General features: G+C 41.1%; 2 protein-coding genes across 2 annotated transcripts; one reads left to right on the forward strand and one right to left on the reverse strand.

Moving 5' to 3' along the window:
* Window positions 1–804: 804 nt before the first annotated feature.
* On the reverse strand, window positions 805–10,492 carry LOC119723575 (transmembrane protein 164-like). The gene is made up of 6 exons (XM_038194297.1): window positions 10,296–10,492; window positions 8,712–9,110; window positions 3,795–3,911; window positions 3,503–3,584; window positions 2,725–2,825; window positions 805–1,850 (listed from the first exon to the last, which is right to left on the reverse strand). The coding sequence occupies exons 1-6, from the start codon at window positions 10,350–10,352 to the stop codon at window positions 1,650–1,652; spliced, it is 957 nt and encodes a 318-aa protein (XP_038050225.1). The 5' UTR covers window positions 10,353–10,492; the 3' UTR covers window positions 805–1,649.
* A 104-nt stretch (window positions 10,493–10,596) lies between these two features.
* Window positions 10,597–14,748, forward strand: LOC119723576 (methylosome subunit pICln-like). Its single transcript, XM_038194298.1, has 6 exons — window positions 10,597–10,777; window positions 11,522–11,672; window positions 12,278–12,401; window positions 12,830–12,925; window positions 13,273–13,428; window positions 14,115–14,748. Exons 1-6 carry the CDS (start codon window positions 10,647–10,649, stop codon window positions 14,183–14,185), a joined length of 729 nt encoding a protein of 242 aa, XP_038050226.1. The 5' UTR covers window positions 10,597–10,646; the 3' UTR covers window positions 14,186–14,748.
* Window positions 14,749–20,091: the final 5,343 nt, after the last annotated feature.

A 20,091-nucleotide genomic window follows, 5' to 3' on the forward strand; every position in this document is an offset into this window, starting at 1 on the left:
GCTTAATCATATCGGGGTAAGAGTTCTGGACAAGTGGCGCACATACATTGTAGAGCAGGATTCTAAACAACTTCCCGCAATCAGTGTTGGTGGGTCAAGCAGTTGCTGATGAAAATTTCCCCGGAACATGTGTCTGGGACATATGCAGTGCTTCTTCCTGACAAAGAGAATGATTCTACCCGCAACTTGTCCGGAATTCGTCCTGGATTTGAATTGAGACGGGCCTTAGGCCAGAAAGAAAAAAGTCTCCGGTTTCTGGTATGGAGCTTGCCCAAAAAGTGGTGCGGCGACGCAGCTTTTTTTTTTTTTTTACCTGTTTTTTTTGCTTCAAATGTCGGCTGATGACTGCAAATGGTGCCCAACTAAACTTAGTGCAAATATATGGGAGTCCTGAGAGGCCACATAAAGCTTATTCTCGATCATAACCCCATCTAAAAACACGTTAAAATTGTGCAGCAGCAGGATTCCAGTCAAACCAGTGAGTTTGGCGTTTTGGAGACATCATCTTTTATTGAAAAAAAACTTTTTCATTTTGCCGACGCGCCTGGCTACAGCGACGCGCGCGCATACCAGAAACCGGAGACTTTTTTTTTTTGGCCTTATGCTTCCAAATCTCTTTATACAGTATGATTACATACAATTGTAAACTAATTCTTTGTGCAATTATTAAAGTTAATGCATTCTTTTTTAATATGATTTACTGGAAGGACTGAAACACAAGCTTCCATATAATACTGTAATCGTCAAGACGAGTTAATATTCTATGCAAATACAAAATAAAACTACAAAAGTATTCTTGTGTTATCCACTATACAATTAAAAGTAACGAAACAAAAATAAAACACTTAATATTCCCAAAAAATACAAAGTAAGTCCAATTTTTTTGGTAAGTAACGTGACAACAGAGTACGACTACATAGAAGTTTTTTTAACTTAGGTTTCTTAAAGGGAAAAAAATACAACACTTTCGATTGAGTGATATACATTTGGGGCATTTCTGTGGCATTCAAGAACTGGTGGGGTTTGAAACAAAATGATAACTAATCAGCCGAAGCTGACCCTACAAACTGTAAAGTTTTACTTGTTTACCGACTCGTTCATTGTGTGGAATGTATACGAATGCCCAGTTGAACGACAACAAAAAATTAAGTTACTCACACAGATGAAAAAGTTAATTGCTAGAAGATTACGGTTTTCCTATGAAATGAGATTGCTAATTTGGTAAATAAAAATACTGAATGCAGCACACATAGGTCATTTTCCAAATTGCGGCTTCGTCTTGAGGTTCGGCTGCAGCTGTGGATCAAGATTCATTTTAACCCTAGCGTCCTAGCCATTACTTTGGGATAAAGAACTGAGACCTACAGAATACTATGAGCGCTGTGCACACTCATATGCTGAAGTATTTCATACTACAGTTTACTACTAGTAGTATTTTGTAGCTTTTGTGAGATTACGGTTAAAAAAAGCCTTCAAAGCAACAATGTACAGAAACACTCAAATGAATGTCATCACATAATAGGCTTTGATGCGAAGCATAGCGTGGCCCTGACCCTAAGTAGGGCTACATTTTGCATCCCAGAAGTGAAGGGCCTGTCATCTATAGAGCCAAATTTCAGGGACGCAACCGCAGTTTGGAAAAAGCCCTTTCAGTGAGATTTCTTGATGACATCACCGTTGACGGGTTCAGCGTACACGGGAAGTATCAACCTCATCACCAGGGTGTACAGTTTCAGGTGGACCGGCAGCAGCATGTGTTGGTGGACCAGGGCAAACATGCGATACCAGGAGCTGTGGAAGGGGTCGCTCAGCGCAGGACAGAGCATGTTGTTCAGGTTGACGTGCAGAAGCTGGCAAGAAAATATTCAGGACAGAAAATTACATTGGAGTGTGGAACTGTAAATTAATACCTCCCATGATCCAGGGTTCCCACAGAAATCTTGAAAAGAATTCCAGGACTTTTCCAGGACAAAATTTGGGTTTCCATGACCATTTCCTACACTGGCTTGGCATGATCTTAAGAGCTCATTTATGTATTCATTGGTCAGTCATTCTCAAATATGGGGAAAAATGCTGTAAAAACAGATTTGAAAAGATATCTGATACGTGGCTAGTTCAAATAAATACAAAAATAGCGTATTTACCAAATACGCCAACACCTAGTCGACTTTTTCAAATAGAGTGATGAAACGGGGAGCGAGAATGACTCTATCATATCTTGTGAAGATCAACCTTGCGTGTGAAACTGATTTGAGTGCAGTAATTTTGCCTGGCGAAGAGGCACGTTCTACGCACACGCGCAGGCAGTTGGTTTTGTTTTGCGCGTTTCTTTTCAACAACTGTTTCGTCAAGCGGTAAAAGCAAAACATGAAACAGCCATCAAATTTATAGTTTTGATGTGTTCTGCTTAACATTGGTTTAGTAAAATCGATCTTAGCTATTAAGATCGATCTTAGAGCAGGGGCCCGTCATTAGTCCTAAGATGAGTCGCAAGATAAGACAACTTTCGTGGAATCAGCCCCAGGGTTGTTTATATTGGACATAACGGCAACGGTTACCATCACCTGATTTCACCAAAACAATTTCGAACACGGACACAGTTTTAGCTGCATACTACAATGGGCGTCACTTGACAATTTTATTTTGGCAGTTATGTAGTGTTACTCATCCACTCATGCCACACTTTTTGTTAATACTGGCAATGGAAGGGGGTGCAATGCTTACCAACGCTACACCTTGAAGTGGTACAAAATGGTAGATGAACTGGGCGCCCGTCATGAACATCACCCAGGAAAAATTTGATAGTGGCTCACATGTATAAGCACCTGAAGAAAACAAAATTATGTTTAAAAAGCCAGTTGTCAAATGTTGCCACAGGCAACGGTACCTTTCTTTCAAGAAAGCACTATTCCTCTTGAAGTTCTTGGCTTGCAAAGCATGGTCTTTTTTTTTTCTTCTGAAACTCGTCTGTCCTAGAAGCTTTGATGTTTTGCCAATTTTCCAAGTATATTAACCAGTTTGCGTTTGAGGACATGATAACACGCACTGGCTGTTTGTATACACAGGCACGGCTGACGGGTAAAGACATCAAGATTGCCTCGACTCGCCTCCGGGTGACGTCTAGACACGCTCATCCCTCATTCCTTTTGTACACATACACAAAGTCCATGAAGTCCGTGGAGGCGGACCGTGTGCTGATCTTGCATTGGCCATTTTGCATGGCCTATTGTTGTACAATTTACGTTCCAGTGGGCGCCTCGGAGTATTGAAACATATGAGGTTTCAGAAAGAAATATCGTACAAATACTGTGGAAATGACTCTTGCAAAGCAGTAGTTATGGTGTTTGGCTGTATATCAGAAGGCGGCTGGAAAATGTTGTCTTTTGCGAAAATCGAAATGTTCGGCAAAAATAATCCCGGTGCAAAGTAGTTAAATTACAGAGCCAAAATCCAGCCTTGGGCCAAAACTACAAACAAGCAAGTTGGGTCAAAGGTCACTCACCTCCTAAACTCATGAGGTACGGTGGTATGATGAGATAGATTAGCATGTGCTGGACCCAATACAGCTCCGTTTCACAAGATAACTTTAAAAAAAAAAAATGAACAAGACAAAGAAAAAATGGTTAACGACAAATGCGCCTGTGAACACACACTGTACTGACTGAAGAACATCGCTTTTCGGACAAGTCTTTGCAATGGACAATTTTGAAGTGGAAATAGCCAGTTTCCCTTTGTGGTTTATTAAATATAATCCAAACACAATCACACCACTTTTGCGACAAAAAATCACTTACCAATCTGGTGTTGAGAACTGGAAAAATTATCGCCAGGAACGGACCGCTGAGGGCGGACATGTGGGCTCGGAAAACTATTAACGCCGTCCTGCTGGGAGGTACTGCTAAAAGGTATATCTTGGAAAAAGAAGAAATAATGAAAGAAAAGGAACAAACTTATTGAGGGTGACTGTGCTACAGTGAGTAGTTGTCTAATGCAAATACTCTCTACAGAAATAAGACGCGTACAGTATGGGGTGTCCCCTAAAAAGTTGTGCAAGCAGATATCCTTCAATTTTTCAAAAACTACTTAACATGAACATTTCATCTTGATGGCGCAAAATACTCTTGTGTTTAATCTGTGAAAATGCCTTGGAAATCCGTTCATGCAAACCAGAGATCTAACAGATTGTAAAAGGCTATGGGTTTTTCACCCATTCCAATGGGATTTACACAGTTAGTGATATCAGTGCATCAGATTGTCATGGGCCTTGTCACATTCCCATCCCATTGGAATGGGTGAAAAAACCCTAGCCTTTTATAATTTGTTTGGTCTCTGGTTTGCATGAACGGATTTCCATGGCATTTTTTACTGAATGTACCAGTACACAAGAGTATAATTAATATGCTCCATCAAGATGAAGAAATTATATATCTGCTTGCACAACTTTTGGGGGGGACACCCTGTATTGTATTTTTTTATGACACAATTTGAAGAATTTTGTTTTGAAGCTTCAAACATTCTATGTTTGATTGACAAGCTAAAAAAATTGCACAAAGCACTGCCTAAATTGAAATTATATTAACCCTCCTGCTGTTTGAATAGTCACAGTCAGTCAAAATATCAATCCTCTTCCCCTGCCATGTCTTTTACACAGGCTAGTCACCAACAGTCAGATCACATTTCAAGCAAGCACTGTGACTCTATATAGTCAAATTCAGTCAACAGACAAAAGCAGGCAAGTGGTCGGCACAGCTGGCTTATCAATCACCTACAGCCAAAGCATATGTAGCTCTAAAACAAGTTACATCCTGCTTTAAGTACAGGTAGGCTGGGAGCTCTTAACTGTTGAAAACAGTCACTTGATTGATTTTGACTGAAAGGACAACTCTACACAGAATGCATGTCTGTATAGGAGAGTTAAAAGTTGCTTCAAAAAATGAGGGGCGTGTACACAAAAAATAAAATTATTTTTTACTATGGACTGTACATGTATGCCTAAATCAGCTGGAATGTATAATTTTTATTTACAGCTCTATTATATTGGTCTGTATATATTATTTACAAGTATTATGATAATTTTATTGCTGAACTTTCAACCAAGGCCAGAAGGATCAATAATAGGGTGGAGTGAAGAGGATGCAATAAATAATTAATACGCCATGCATAATTCAATACCGGTATGTCAGTAATTAACAGGACTCAAATATCTTTGGTAACCTTGTTATCTGAATCAAACTAAGTGAAAAAACAAATCAATAATGCCGAAGGAAATTATTTCTTTTCCCATACCCAGTTCTGAGACTGCTACTGAGCAAGGCTTGGGCTGCCTTTCATTATCCTTGTCGCTCCCTATGCGATGCCTGTCCGTGTTGTCCAATATTGTTTTGCATGAATAAACAATAATAATTAACCCTAACCCCCTAGTAGTTCCTCAGGACTACCCTGCTAAATCCAACAGAGTCCAACCAGAGTTTCCTGCTCAATCCACTGTGCCTTATTTTCAGCTGTTTGCTGAGTCCAACGGACTCCAACTTGGCATTATAATGCGGTTCAGTTACCTGCTGAATCCAACATTTTGCATCAGGAATGTACACAAGGGGTTTACTGCTCAATCCAACAGGCTCCATCGGGTATGTGACATAGTTGGATCCTCTTGGATTCAGCAGGGTTGGGGTTAAATTAAATATGGCCTAATACACGCTCCTGGTGGGTTTTGGAACATCAAAAGCCACAAAATGTACTGACATGCCCATACTTGTGTACAATGTACAATGTAGTAGCACTTATCTTCTTGCTCTATATGGTCATAGCCTGTCAACAGTATGGGCTTTTGTGTACACAATCAGACCACTAATCCTCTTAAGATCATCAGCCCAATAGACAATGCTGTCCTTGATCTTATGCACTGGCTAGATGGTCAAACAGTTAACAGTTATGTCAACAAAATGACTTAAAGGGAATATACATCATTTGCTTTTGCTGTAATTTTCAGAAATGGATGGAATTGGTGGGTTGGAAATATATAGCAAATATAGTTACACTGACTTTTTTGAGGTTTTGGGTTCGAAAATGCTATAAAAACCAAGACAAACAATTGTTTTCCTGTAGTCTGGTTCCCTGACTCCATATAAGAAGAAACAGAGCAGTTTACATACATTGGGGAATTGTAAGGTCAGGGAGCCAGTCTAGCTGGCTTGTACCCATTCATAGGTGTGTAATCGATTGCAAACAAGTGCGATGGTCAATTGGGGCCAGTATTTGAAACAAAGCCAGTTTTTTCCAACGCTGGTCGGCCGACCAGCGTTGGAAATTGATACAAAAATACCACTTTTCTTGAAAATGACAGTATACCAGGTGCGATGATTTTACAGGATGCTTTACACTGTCATTCACTAACAGTCCAGCAAGGTATTTCAAAATGATTTGGTAGTTTTATTTTTGGATGTTTGCAAATGTTGTATTTTCCCTTTAAGTGTTAGCCTAAATGTTTGTCAATTTGAATTTAGTTGCTGGCAGCTAGCTTGGGCAAAACGCCAACATGTTCATTGTGCATCATACATGTTGGCCTTATATAAATCATGTGTAATCCTATGCTTTGTATACATATGAGCATGTATAGAAATGTATACATCATATATCATCCTGAATGAATACAGCCAATGATATAGCTCAACATACACAAATTGGTACATGTACTGAAGAATAGGCACACTAGGCATACAGTTCATGCACAATGCTTCCTGGTATAGACTCGCCCCATTTTTTAGGCCAAGTGAAAAAAATTAACCAGTTTATGGTCCTGTCTCGTATACTAAAATACATTTTTCCCATGTTGTCAATATCTTTATTTCATTTGTTTCCGCCAAAATTGTAGATATGTAGAAACGGCTCCTTTCATTTCAACACAATTTTGTATCAGCAAAAGAGTCGAGAAAATGGAAGAATATGCCATGTTACGGGGAACAATTGTTCCCTCCTTCCTTTTTTCAAAAGCCCGGACGAGAAACTGTTAATTTTTTTACTCTGCCTTAAAGGGACACTGCGTCCCGGAAGACACCCAATTGGGCTACAAAACGCGCTTTTAATGAAACGATGTTAATCGGAAAGAACATTTAAAAGTAGGATATAAACATCCACACAACTATCCTTTAAAAACTGGGCACTTTTGTAGTATTCATGTGTTATTTGTACGAGAACGACTTTCGGGGTCCACCTTTTGCGGACGTGTAAGAAATCACTGTGCATTGGTGATTGGTCACCGCTATTCGTGAGCACGGTGCTGTGTACGTGTGTACAATACTAGACACACACAACGACAGGAAATGCGTATCATACTCCGTCATGTCCGATGTAAACAATCGGGTTTTTCTCGTCTTTTCTCGGGAACGATAAGACATTAGGTTGGTTTCCTTTCAACCAGATGTTTGAAATAGGCTAAGTAAACAATCCAAAACACGAAATTTTTCGGGGATTTCAGGACGCAGTGCCCCTTTAAACAAAGTTAGCATAAAGTCAACAGTTTGAATTGAATTTTATTCCATTTCACTGGATCTGAATCCAGCTTTTGAAGCAAAACTCACATACATGTACACGTAAAAAGGAAACTGATTTTAAAATTTCAAAAATTAACACAGTTTAAACTAAATTGGTCAATTCCAGGCAGAAAATGTCAAGCAAACTGTTTTGCAGCTGCATGTAATTGGGACCCGGTCACAGCTTTGAATAAAGAGTCGACATGTTAAACAGCGCACCGTGAATTGCCCCATCGACTACACTTTATCAAATATTCATAGTGATATTGATTTATTTCTAAAAATACCGCACAGCGACAGAGCTAAGTGCTGCTGACCTATACATTGTATCGTTTTGTGGCTGACGCTCTAAGCTAAGTGCTCCATTAGATAACCCTCCTACTGATATAACTATGACAAACCGAAAAAAAAATCTATCCCACAGCTTTTGTACAGGCTGGTCGACAACTAGTCTGAAAATTTGGGACTCCCAACACTGTGTATGAGAGTCCCAAAACTTAAGGCATTAAAAATTTGCAATGCAAGAAAATCATAGACTGGCACCTGAAACAACCAGTCCAACACCTCTTCAGTACTGCATCAATCAACTGTGCCAAAAGAAACATGTAGCATGAACCAGGACTAGCCTCAATTTACTATTCGATTCCATCTGCCCTCTTGGAAAATCCACCATCTTTGGAGGGGAAAAAAAAGGCCGCCTTCTTCATTCAAAAGAAAAGCTTAACAAGAAAACTATTTTGTTTTTTTTAATTGGCCGTACATCTACATGTAGGCATGTGGTGAAGGTTTTTAATACTTTTTTGACTGCCATGATGTGACAAATAATTTTTGTCATAGGCACGTAAGAACTTGCGATTAATATTTTGTCCGACACGTATTAATTATAGTTTTGTTAACCTCGCCATTGGCGAGGAGAGGTCACATGTTGTTGCACGCTTGCACAAAGGGCAGCGCTTGTCTGAAATGGAAACGCAGCGGAAATGGGAATAAGCTTCTAAAGAGAATGGATTCCGTCACAAAATTTGCGATGGCAACAATTGATACAACAGCTTTTATTTGATTCTGGCCCGAGAAACGCCCGAGATTAGAAGAGAAACTCCCCTCCTTCTTCAGGCACCATACAAATCAGCTCCGCCTCCTTTTGGGTCACGCGATATTTCCTCGCAGCATGTAGCAACCTACCTGAACAAGCGTGAGCACGTGGCAAGGGTTCATCATGTAGATGACGCTCTTTGAGGCGCATTTCAGTCCCAGTTCCACGCCGAAAACAACACACAGCACGATGAGCAACAGGCGCTTGCCCGCCTCTCCGCGGCCCGACAGGCGGTGGCGCTCCACAGCCTCCAGCAAGCTGGCCGGGATCTCCAAACGCGGCCAGGTCAGCCACATCTCGATTGCACATACTGAGAGCACCAGAATGGTCTCTAGGAGTCTCTGGATCGGGCCCAGGAAAAGGGCGCACTCCTGCCCGCCACTTCCGGGGACCTGTTCGTCTACCCCGTGGCACACCCATTGGAACTGCCACTCCGATGGCTGGATGTAACTGACCAAGGTAGCCATGGTAAATAGAGCGTTGTATACCTAAAAAATTAAATAAAAGGAATATTTCAAATGAAAAAAAAAACATTCTTTTTAACTTCCTAATGTTATTCATGATGTAACCACAATGACCATCACTCAGTCATTCCATTTACCTTATTTTGGAAAAATACGAAATTTGAAATGTTTCCAATCTTGTTACACAAAAAATAGATATAGGCCTATTGCGGCACCATTTTGTTTGCTTTTTAGAAATGTAAAATGTCAGTCAATAGAGAGTTGTCAAAAAAGAAATGTAAAAATTGAGAAAAGAAATATGAAAAAAATGTTGCAACCTGACAAAAATGATGATAAAACATGAATTGACAATGACTGAGAAACATTGCCAATTTTGTTAGGAAATGCTTAGAAAATGTTCTTGACTCTCCATAGACTTTGTAGGCCTACACAACCGCTGAAGTAACGTCAGGTTGCAACATTCTTTCCAAAAGGCGATAAGTAAGGCCCAAGTACTTGGGCTGGCCCGGCTAGGTCATGTATAGGTACGGCCCGGGAACTGTCACGGCATTGCACGGCGGCTCAAGCTACGCATTACTTACGTGCAGTGAGCTACTGCATTGTGCATATGCACGCACACGAATGTCAGACAAGTCGACCGTTGAGACAACTCGACTCGGGACAAGTCGACCGTTGAGACAACTCGACCGTTGAGACAAGTCGACCGTTGAGACAACTCGACTCGGGACAACTCGACCGTTGAGACAGCTAACGTGCACGGCACGTGCACGGTACGGCCACGCGGTTGACCGGAGATGCGCGCACAGGCCCGGCAAAAACGAACGATGTGCACGGACAATCACGCTGCGCTATATCGGCTCTGCTCTGTTACGTGTCATAACTCCCAAATGGCGATCAGCCGCCGTCAAAATCCCCGGTACTATCCCCAAAACTAGGCCCAAAAACATGCGAGGCGACTTGTCTCAACGGTCGACTTGTCTTTCCATTTATCGCACATACGGTCGAGTTGTCTCAACGGTCGAGTTGTCTCAACGGGCGACTTGTCCCGAGTCGAGTTGTCTCAACGGTCGACTTGTCTGACCCCCACGCACACCATGCATAACACGGAAAACCGAATGCAATAATCGTCCCCATCAAAATAATGTTTTTAATGAAGTAAATTAATTTAGTTGATTAAATGATACACCAATTATCTCTATATTCTCTTACCAGTAGATTTCTTCTGTATCTTGACGGTATTTGTAGGAAAAAATCACGAACTGACATTAATCTTATCACGCCACTTTCATCAATGCAGCAATGCGGATGTACGGGTACCGGGTACGAATCGTGAATGTGTGCGCTGCACGATTATGCATGCGCGATGTGATGATAAATTTATTTTACGGACAATGTAAACAGCGCCCTCAATATTAATAACAACAATATCTATACAACGGCTGTTTTCATCATCACCGAATTTTGGCGGCTGTTTCATGTTCACTGGCCACCAACGTTGCAACTCTGAGGTTGATTGCCTGCGCCGCATGCGCTCATTTTGTACGTGAGCGGCACTGTTAAATGTCATTAAAAATGTCTCTTCTTTCTGCCACACAAGCACCTGCAGACGGAGTCAGACACAAACAGAACAATGTTGCCCTTCATGTGGAGAGGGAAAATCTAGGAAATGGCGTACTTTACATCGCTGAAAGGTAGTTAAAAATGAATGTCAAGACGTCTGTCACACTCACAGTGTCAGTTGAGTTTGTTGTCAACACAAGCATTGTGGCGGCAGACTGTGGACCTTGAAATATTGCCATTCGTTTTATATACGTTTCGTCTGGATGCCAAGTTACTTTTAATAGTATATTTTTATCACTATCAGTGCAAATTTTAGTTTCAACTTTCATTGTTGAACTTTTAAGGAGTTGTGAAGTTTAGGACACCTCAGATATTTGTTGTTGCTCCAAAATTACATCTGCAAGTGCAAGTGCAACAGACAGAAGTCAATCAGCTTGCTCAGGCTATCTTTTCTCAATCTTAATTATATTGAGCTTATTTTTTTGAATTTTGAAAAGTTTTTTGGAAGAAATTGAGACCTCTTTACCTAGACCTGTGAACGTGGCGTCAATATACTCCTAGAACTAGTAGTATGAGGCTCCACTTTCCTTCCAATCTATGTATCAATCAGCATGCTCAATAAAATCCACTTTTTGGAGAGAGAGTTATGGATTCTGGTCCGAACGTTTGCAACTTTTCATGATCACCTGGGTCGCTGGTCAGCTGGTTCTCCGACTAGCTAGCTGTATGCGCAAAATGATACATTTCGGAGCCCGCCGAGTACCTGTTAGCTCCGCAGAACGCTGCAAGGTCTATTGTCCTTTGTATATGTCTACCAAGTACCATGTCTACCTCATTAAATAAGTCTTAACCCTTTTTTACTACTGTAATTATAGCTATGTATCGTGGATCAACGCTACCAACCAAGGTGTAAAGATCCCCTACCCTGCCATCTCGTTGCACGCTGTATCCAGGGATCTAACCGCCTACCCACATGAGTGTCTCTACCTCATGATTGACACAGCGCTCATGCCGGAATTACTACAAGTAGGTCTATTCTATCCGCTCTGCGCATTAACCACTGAGGGCAGTATTTGGCCCAGTAACAAGTAGTGAGTTGGGTCCAACAGAAATGTGTCACAAGTCCAATCACAAGTAAACAGAGGATTAACAGTGTAAGCAAATACAGATTTTGACACAAAAAAAGGCCACGCTTTGTCAGGTGATTTTTAAAATATGCCGAGCAGTATTTTATGCTTGTTATATTCCTATGTTTTGTAAAGCAGAATATGTGTTATAATTGAAGCGAGCTTCACCCTACCCCTTTCCCTACCTAGCCCTAACCATACCCCCGTCCTACCCCCAACCCACCCCTACGCCACTCACTCCCAACCCACCCCTATGCCGCCCAACCCCAACCCACCCCTACGCCACCAAGTGCCACCCCCTACCCCTGCCACACCCAGCCTCAACCAACCCCTTGTCCCACCAAGCCCCATCCCCCTAACTCACAACCCTACCCATCCATCCCCTCCCAATTACCCACCTTAAATCACCCGCCCCTATCCTACCCCATCCCCACCCCCTGATGTTTACAGTCTTGCTAGGATATTTCATCAATCTTGTCATTGCGTACTTTGTCATGTATGTAGATCCCAATTTCTAGAGACACTGGTGGGGCGGGAGACAATGAAGACGACGAAGAAGAAGAAACGCAACCAGATCAAGCTGGGGCCATCCGGGAATTGAGATTCATACCCGACAACAAACAAGCCTGTAAGATAGTGTACCAGTTGCAGGATGAATAATAAAGATATTGACTGGAGTTCAAAGTTCATACTGGGCACGAAAGTAAACGTGATCGCGAATTTGTGACGGCAAGTTTTGCGCTGTGAATTCAGTTGTTGGACACATTTCAACTCTGGCAAATTTCGCAGCGAATGTTTTTTGATGTCAAATTCGTTTTGCCTTTGCTTGAAGTATGAACTGCAGCCGATTTCACAAAACAGTGCGTAACCTAGGCCTTAACTGGTTATAGCGCACGACTTACGCCATAAATTTATAGCGTAGCTAGCAGCTGCGCAACAACTTAAAAATGACTTGCGCCATTACGTAAATTTTGGTGAAATTACCATCACCATCAAAAAAGTTATCATTACTGGTTACTAGGCCTGTATTTTTTATTATTTTATTCTTCATTTCAGTGGAGCCGATGTTTACAGTGATGTCGGATTGTCAGACTCTCCACCCGGATCCAGAGGACTCGGAACCCTCGGATGAAGATTTTGGAGATGAATTTGGTAAGGTCCAGATTCCAGAATCTCAAATTTGAAGATTTTCAAGGTGCTTTTTTTTTCCATGGCATTTGAATGCTCTTTTTAGTATTACTAAAACTGGTAGGGTCAAGTCAATTACAAGAAAAAGCTCTAAAAATTGGGATCAAAATCCAGACAGTTTTATTTCCGAACGTCGAACTAGTGTTGATTGTGAAAAGAAAATTGAAAGCATTTTTTTATTGTATGATAGGTGGAATTTGTGAATTTAAATAAAAAAGGTATGAACTGGCCGTATCACAAATCTTTCAGAATCACTGAAATCCGGGATTTTGCAGGATTGAAGAACTAGCATTATTGTTTTTTCCATCCAGATGATGCAGAGGAAGACATGGGGGAGGACTGTGCGGAGGGAGTGGAGGGGTCAAGTGTCGACGAGGTCACGGGTCAAGCTGGGCAGGGGCAACAGGCTAGGGCCGGTCTGAACGGACACGCCGGCGGCGGCACGATCAAAATGGCGGCACAGTCAGGTGAGATTGGTGGGAGTCGCAAATCCTCACAAGTCAAACCCTAACCCACCTCACTCCTCCAAAATCCTCCTGGCAGTTTTGGAGGATTCTAGAGGATTGAGGATGAATGTTGATTGAATCAAAGGAGGATTCTGGAGGATTGAGGATGAATGGTGATTGAAGCACAAGAGGATTTTGGAGGATTGACGATGAATGGTGATTGAAGCACAAGAGGATTTTGGAGGATTGAGGATGAATGCATTTTGAGGCAGGACTGTCTGATGATTTTGAAGGATTTGGCATTGGTTATCCTTCATTTAAACACAAGTGCAAAGTTTTGGGATGAGGAGGATTTTGGAGGATTGCCGATGAATGCATTTTGAGGCAGGACTGTCTGACAATTTTGAAAAATTTAGGCGGAGTTGCAAAATTTTGGAGGATTTTGGAGGATTGAGGATGGTTCTTAGCAAAAAGGGCCGAGGGGGTTAAAGTCTCAAGTCAAGTCACAAGCTATTAAAATAATTGGTTAAATTTTACTTACCTAAACTACTAGAAGTACACTATTTCCCTTTCTCATTGAAAAATAGGACCCTCTCTGAGGCACTCACAGTCCCTCAGGGTGCATAGATGTGCACTAGTGCCCTCCCTGCTGGTCAATATTTAACCTAAATGTAAATTGTCTTTCTTTTTCTTGTCCAATTTGTCAGGTTCCGGAGAACGCGATGAAGCCATGGACACAGGACAATTTGCCGACGCTGATATGGAACCCGATCACTAACCCCACTTCACTAACCTTAAATTCCTCTACAGTAAAAGTACTTCATCTTTTTGTCTGTCTACCCGCTACTTACAGAACAAAGTTTGATCTGTGAGAAAAACATTCCTGTCTAGATCCCAGAAACACAGTAATTTAGTGCTTTACCTAGATTTGATGAAACACTACAGATGATTTGTAGAGTATGTTGATTACTGAACTGTATTTCGTAGCATGCTTAACCCAAAATCTAATACCCCCAGACTTTTTTGTTACAATAGACAGTGTCTTCTGGTGTGTAGACAAAATAGTCTTGACATTTTATAAGAATTGAAAACTAATTGTGAAAGAAATAGTTGAATTTCTTTTGTGCCAAATTCTTCAGTGAATCAAAAGCATCAATGTTGAGAAATTGAATCCTAAATTGGAATTGTGCCCTTAAAAGGGAGTCCCAAGTCTTCAATGAATTATGACGGGAACATTTCACATGAATTGTCTTCAAATTTATCTTGGCTTTTCAAACCCCAAAACAAGTATTGTTTACAAGTAAATGTAAATAAAGCATTGTTGCCAGTTTTGTTACAAAATTTCTTGTGTCTTTGCAACTTCATTTGGTTTTGAGATTGTCTTGTCCGACCAGGCCTAGTTGTCTGTTGCATCCGTCTCAAGATTGAGAGTAGTTCTTCAGGTTGGAACCAGCAAGACTATGGAGCTTGTGTCCATAGGCAAGCTAGTTGATCAGTCTATGGGAATCCTATAGCAATCCTAAGGGCTTCGTGCACAAGTACCCCCCTCAACGGCCAGAAAAGAAGAGTTGGGGGAGACCTAGACTAGTTCCCGGTCCATCCACACTTCAAGACGGACTGAAGAATGGCAACAGCAGAGGCCTCTGCTGGTGGTCACATTCAGCAAGCAAATCTCACTAACATTTTTTGCTCAAGATTTCCCTACCAAAGGGAACAGGGCCATTTCTGTGAATCAAAACAGCAATGTTAAAGCCACTGTCACAACAGCAACACTAACACCAAACAACAGTCAGATGACACACTTTTTTGATACTCGGATCGTGTTCTTTATTAATTTCTAAATTATACAAATCCATTAATTGCAAGTCTGTCCTACTGACATATATACAACATCCTAACACTCAACAAGGTCCCGTCCCGCTAGATCCGATCAAAATACCATCGTACAGGATTACTAACAGGTTTTTTTTTTTGGTTTTTTTTTTCAAAATGATGGAAATTTTCATTTCTTCCAACACAACACTATAGTTAAGGGAAAAAAACACATCTACAGATTTGGACCAGAAAATTAGTAAATGCATCCGTGCACCAAGATTTTTTTTTTTTTTAAGTTGAACAAAGAAATTGACCGAAGCTGGGTTTGAACCTGCAACCTCCGGACTACCGTTCTGGTGCTCTACCAACTGAGCTATCCAACCCTACGTTGGCAGTTCTCCGTTTATTTAACGTCTCTGTTCAAAACATTTTTTAAGGGAGTTGGAGTCACACAATGGGGCGTCCAAAATACTGTAAGATTGGTGCGAGAACAATTCTACAACTTTGAATAATTTGATCATAAATTTCCCCACATTCAGTGTCAAATCCATGAAAGAAAACCGTCACCAATTTTATCGAATAGGATGAATTATATATCCTCGGTACCCAATACACACTGGTTAACACCGTCCCTTTCATTTACAATACTGTTGACTGCCATTCATAAAAAAAATGTTGTGTGTACCAAATACAAGCCCTGGGGTGAAATCATTCAACACTACACTTTGCCATGCCAGCATTAAACTTGGCTAAAAGAACTAGCCTCAATTCCAGACTGGACCATTTCATTACCAGTTGATGGCACACAGTAGGCATCGGTGGCCACACAAATGCCAAGTACAAAAAATGTGTAATATGGTGTAGGCCTAGTTGAGTATGCACTGCAGGCTTCACATGATCGATGGGGTTTTGCTGTACTAACAAGGGCCAGAGCTGGGTAAGCTGTAGCCCTGTCGGTGATGCCCACCCGGTGGTACAGCACAGCCTTGAAATCAAGGTTAAGTTTCGCTGACCAACATTTTCTGCACAGACAGTGGCACAAGGTAACATATAAACTCAGTCTTGAATCAAGAGTAGCCACTAATAGGCCCAAGTAGAATGGTTGTGATATATGTTTCATAATGGTAATGGATTTGTTACCTCCCAACTATAGCATCATCCCATCCGTAGTTGGGACCTCCCCAACTATAATCGGAACCTCCCCCAACTAGTGATGGTTCCTTCCCAACTAAGGTTGGGAACGTCCCAACTATGGTTGGGAGCATCCTAACTATGGTTGGGAGCATCCCAACTATGGTTGGGAGCATCCCAACTATGGTTGGGAGCGTCCCAACTATGGTTGGGAGAAGGTGTCCCAAATGTGGTTGGGAGCGTCCCAACTATGGTTGGGAGCGTCCAAACTGTGGTTGGGAGTAGGCGTCCCAAATGTGGTTGGGAGCGTCCCAACTATGGTTAAGAGCATCCCAACTATGGTTAGGAGTGTCCCAACTATGGTTAGGAGTGTCCCAACTGTGGTTAGGAGCGTCCTTACTGTGGTTGGGACCATCCCAACCATAGTTGGGCCTTGCTATAGTTTCCACCACTGCCCCTTCTCAAAGCCTGTTCATTAATTTGCCAAATGAAAAAAATCCCAACGCTCCGATGGAACGCTGTTTGAGCATGTTAGTCAAGATCAGTGCTTTTAGTAAAACTGCATAATATCGATTCGGCAAAATGGTCATAAATGAAATGTAAAATAAAACAGGCAAGTATTATGGTACAAAACAGAGAAATCAATGAATAATTAAAACGTGAAGAATAAGCTACTTCGTACTATGATAAATTACTCACCAACATTTGTGCTTTTTTTTTTGTCTGTGTAAATCTACGTACAATATAAAACAAAACTTTAAAACATGCTACATACAGTGTAGTTACATTGGATAGAAATAAAACATGCAAAACAGGCAATAAAACCAAAAACTGTAAAACTAAAAAAAAAAAAATATGATATCTGAATATGATACTTTCATGATCTACTTTGAATTGCTTGCGATCTCAGGCACTGTTCAATTTGTAAATTCGTGTGTTTTCATTCGCCACATCTGGGCAGGAGCATAAATTAAACAAAACTGAATACCAATGATACTCGGAACCAATCAAAGTTTCAGAAAAGGACGATGGAAATAAATATTCATTAAGAAGAAATCACACAAAAATTGTACTTGGTCCCCATGATTTTATACACAGGTGGGTGCCGTCTTGTACCCTTTCACAATTGCACCAGATTAGAGGATGACAGAGCTAGAGCACCCGACTAAAAGTAAAACAAAAAATTTAAAAAAAAACCAATTCACAATCCTTTTTTTCTTTACATTTTCGAGAGTAAACTACACATCAATCTTTTAACTTCTAAGGACATTCATTCAGAAATACCAACTTTTGAACACTCTACTCAAAACCACCACAATAACCTTTTGTTTTTCCATTCATCGTTTTGTGCAGGATGCGAATCACTTGGTGGTGCTGCACCATATTAAAAACACAGGGGTGAAATTTTGTACTTCGTTTTTTGAAAATATGTCTTGGCTACCACAATTACAACAGTTTTTTTTGTACCTCTTCCACAAAAACATCTATAATTTCAGGGTCGTGTGACAAGACACTGATCTATAATCTATTCAATTTTTTTTTAGGTGGAATTTTTTTTTCTTTCTCTTTTTCGTTTAGGACCTAAGCCTTACTATCCAGTGCCAGACCACAGTATATGAGCCATCAATTCAGAAGTACCACAATACAAATATAAAAATGTCCTTCCACATTCAAATCTATGTGTGAAAAAATCTATACTCATCTACTCAACTAAGATAAATCGACGCACCATTGATCTGTGACATAACTTGACCAGGACAGGTTTTCCAACTTCGTTTCCATTTTTCCCCGACGATATATATAAAATGGGACATGTACTTCACTATTTCTGAACATTACAGACAGACTGTTGTCTGTGTTACATGTATTGACCTTTTGCATCCCGCTGCCATCTTTGAGGGACTTTCGTTACTTGATTCAGTAACAATGAATGCACAACGGGTCTATTTATGAGTATCCCTCTGTAACACATGCATGTCCTTCAAAGAAGCCTGCAATGCAAACAATCTATTGGTGCGTTCGATCGATTAGCTCACCCGAGTCGACTCGGGTGAGCCCCGTGCCGTTTGATTAGCTCTGACGTCATTCTCAGAGCTCACCCAGGTCAGCCACCACATGCCCTGCTCGTGACGTTGCGGTGGTAGAGGCGCCTTGTCGACAAGATGAATCAAATCGTCTTGGGAACTTTGGCACTGGAAACCAAGAAGTTCGGAGCGTACCTCACATGCACGCATTGGCTTGAATACGCTGCGTGTGAGGTACAGTATGCTTGGAATGTCTTGGGTCACGCTGCCGAAGTTGCCAAGACTGGATAAGATTCATCTTGTTGACAGTGCCTCTACCACAGTGGCTTGACTATGTTTGCCACGGATCGGAAACAGCTGCATTAGGGCAACAAATAACAAATCCAGCCTTGAGGAAAGACTACACTAGAGCAGGCACTGATGTAGAACAGGGTCCTCCCTCCCACTTTCTCCCAAACCCCACCCCTCCGTTTTTATCCACCATGTCTACAATGCTTCGTTTTTTCCAAATTTTTTTTTTTCAATTTAGTCCTTAAGTCACAAAAACCTGCTACTACTGGTACTGACACATACATGTACGTGAAATCTTTCACCATCTTCTGAAGTTGGTTGAATTTGCTACTACGGAGACTAGAAACTCTCAGTTAAAAACTAACTTATCAAAAATGAATTAGGCTCTTTAATATAACTCCGTATAAAAAACAGATATCGTGGAATTGTGTCTTTCTTTGTTTAATTCATTTCTCGAATAATTTTCATACATATCCCTGGGTGTTTTAAAGAGATTCCGTTATCAGCCACAATCGCAAACTGGAGGGGGAAGAGGAGGTCAAAAAAGCAAGGGGGAAAAAAAAAAAATTTAGAATGAGAAGTTGCAAATTGGTTTAACCCATAGAGCTATATTAAATTACTAGAGTGCTAACTCTTCATTCTTGCGAGCAGAGACGTTTTAAAGCCGTCCTGGGCGCAGACATTTTGAATTCATGTGCGTGTTTGTAGAACACAATGAAATTAGGTGGAGTGAATTTTGAAAGTGTTCTCTACACGCAACGCGCAAGTAGAACATACGCAAACAACTTAAGCGCGTCACTGACGGTTAAAAAAAACGTGACGGCAAAAAGCATCTGCAGCGAATACGTGCACGTGTTGCGCTGTTTGCGTAGAGCAAAATGACATGCTCTTTTGCTGATCGTGCGTTTCGGTTTTAGGCGTATCAGCTTCGATAACGCACCAGTATGGAATACAAACGCAGATATGCAAATAGCCGTACAAAAGCCGTTCACAATTTCTTGGTCTCCATAGGTTTCTGCACAAACATGGATGCGCCCAGCAGGCGTTACTTTGTACACGAAGTTAGCGCTCTAGTAATTTAATGTAGCTCTATGGTTTAACCACACATTGTTGCATGAATGCCAATTCGTGACATACTGTCCTCACAACATGCTACAGACAAGTGTCCATGTACATGTATACAGTTGCCCAAGTTCATTTTCGCAACACTAATAATGCCAGACTAGTGTGGTTAGTTCATACTGCATATATGAGAGCAGTGCCAATTTCTTGAAACACAAGCACTCAGAAACACGAGCAAATTCGGAAACACAAGCAACTTCGCTTCGCTCTAAAATTGGCATGAAGTATGAACAGGGCTTCAATGTTTAAAACTGATGCTACGCATGTATAAGGGCCGGTTCACACTCGAAACTGGAACACG

This window comes from Patiria miniata, unplaced genomic scaffold (genome assembly GCF_015706575.1).
Source record: "Patiria miniata isolate m_02_andy unplaced genomic scaffold, ASM1570657v1 HiC_scaffold_17, whole genome shotgun sequence".
In the NCBI taxonomy this organism is placed as follows: domain Eukaryota; kingdom Metazoa; phylum Echinodermata; class Asteroidea; order Valvatida; family Asterinidae; genus Patiria; species Patiria miniata.

What these genes read in the sequence shown, in the direction of transcription:
- LOC119723576 (XM_038194298.1), top strand. Translation starts at nt 10,647, where the DNA reads ATGTCATTAAAAATGTCTCTTCTTTCTGCCACACAAGCACCTGCAGAC. An exon ending in GTACTTTACATCGCTGAAAG is followed by an intron (nt 10,778 to 11,521) that starts GTAGTTAAAAAT and finishes CTGTAATTATAG; the next exon opens with CTATGTATCGTGGATCAACG. An exon ending in AGATTTTGGAGATGAATTTG is followed by an intron (nt 12,926 to 13,272) that starts GTAAGGTCCAGA and finishes TTTTCCATCCAG; the next exon opens with ATGATGCAGAGGAAGACATG.
- LOC119723575 (XM_038194297.1), bottom strand. Translation starts at nt 10,352, where the DNA reads ATGTCAGTTCGTGATTTTTTCCTACAAATACCGTCAAGATACAGAAGA. An exon ending in ACGTGCTCACGCTTGTTCAG is followed by an intron (nt 3,912 to 8,711) that starts GTAGGTTGCTAC and finishes TCTTTTTCCAAG; the next exon opens with ATATACCTTTTAGCAGTACC. An exon ending in GTACCTCATGAGTTTAGGAG is followed by an intron (nt 2,826 to 3,502) that starts GTGAGTGACCTT and finishes TGTTTTCTTCAG; the next exon opens with GTGCTTATACATGTGAGCCA.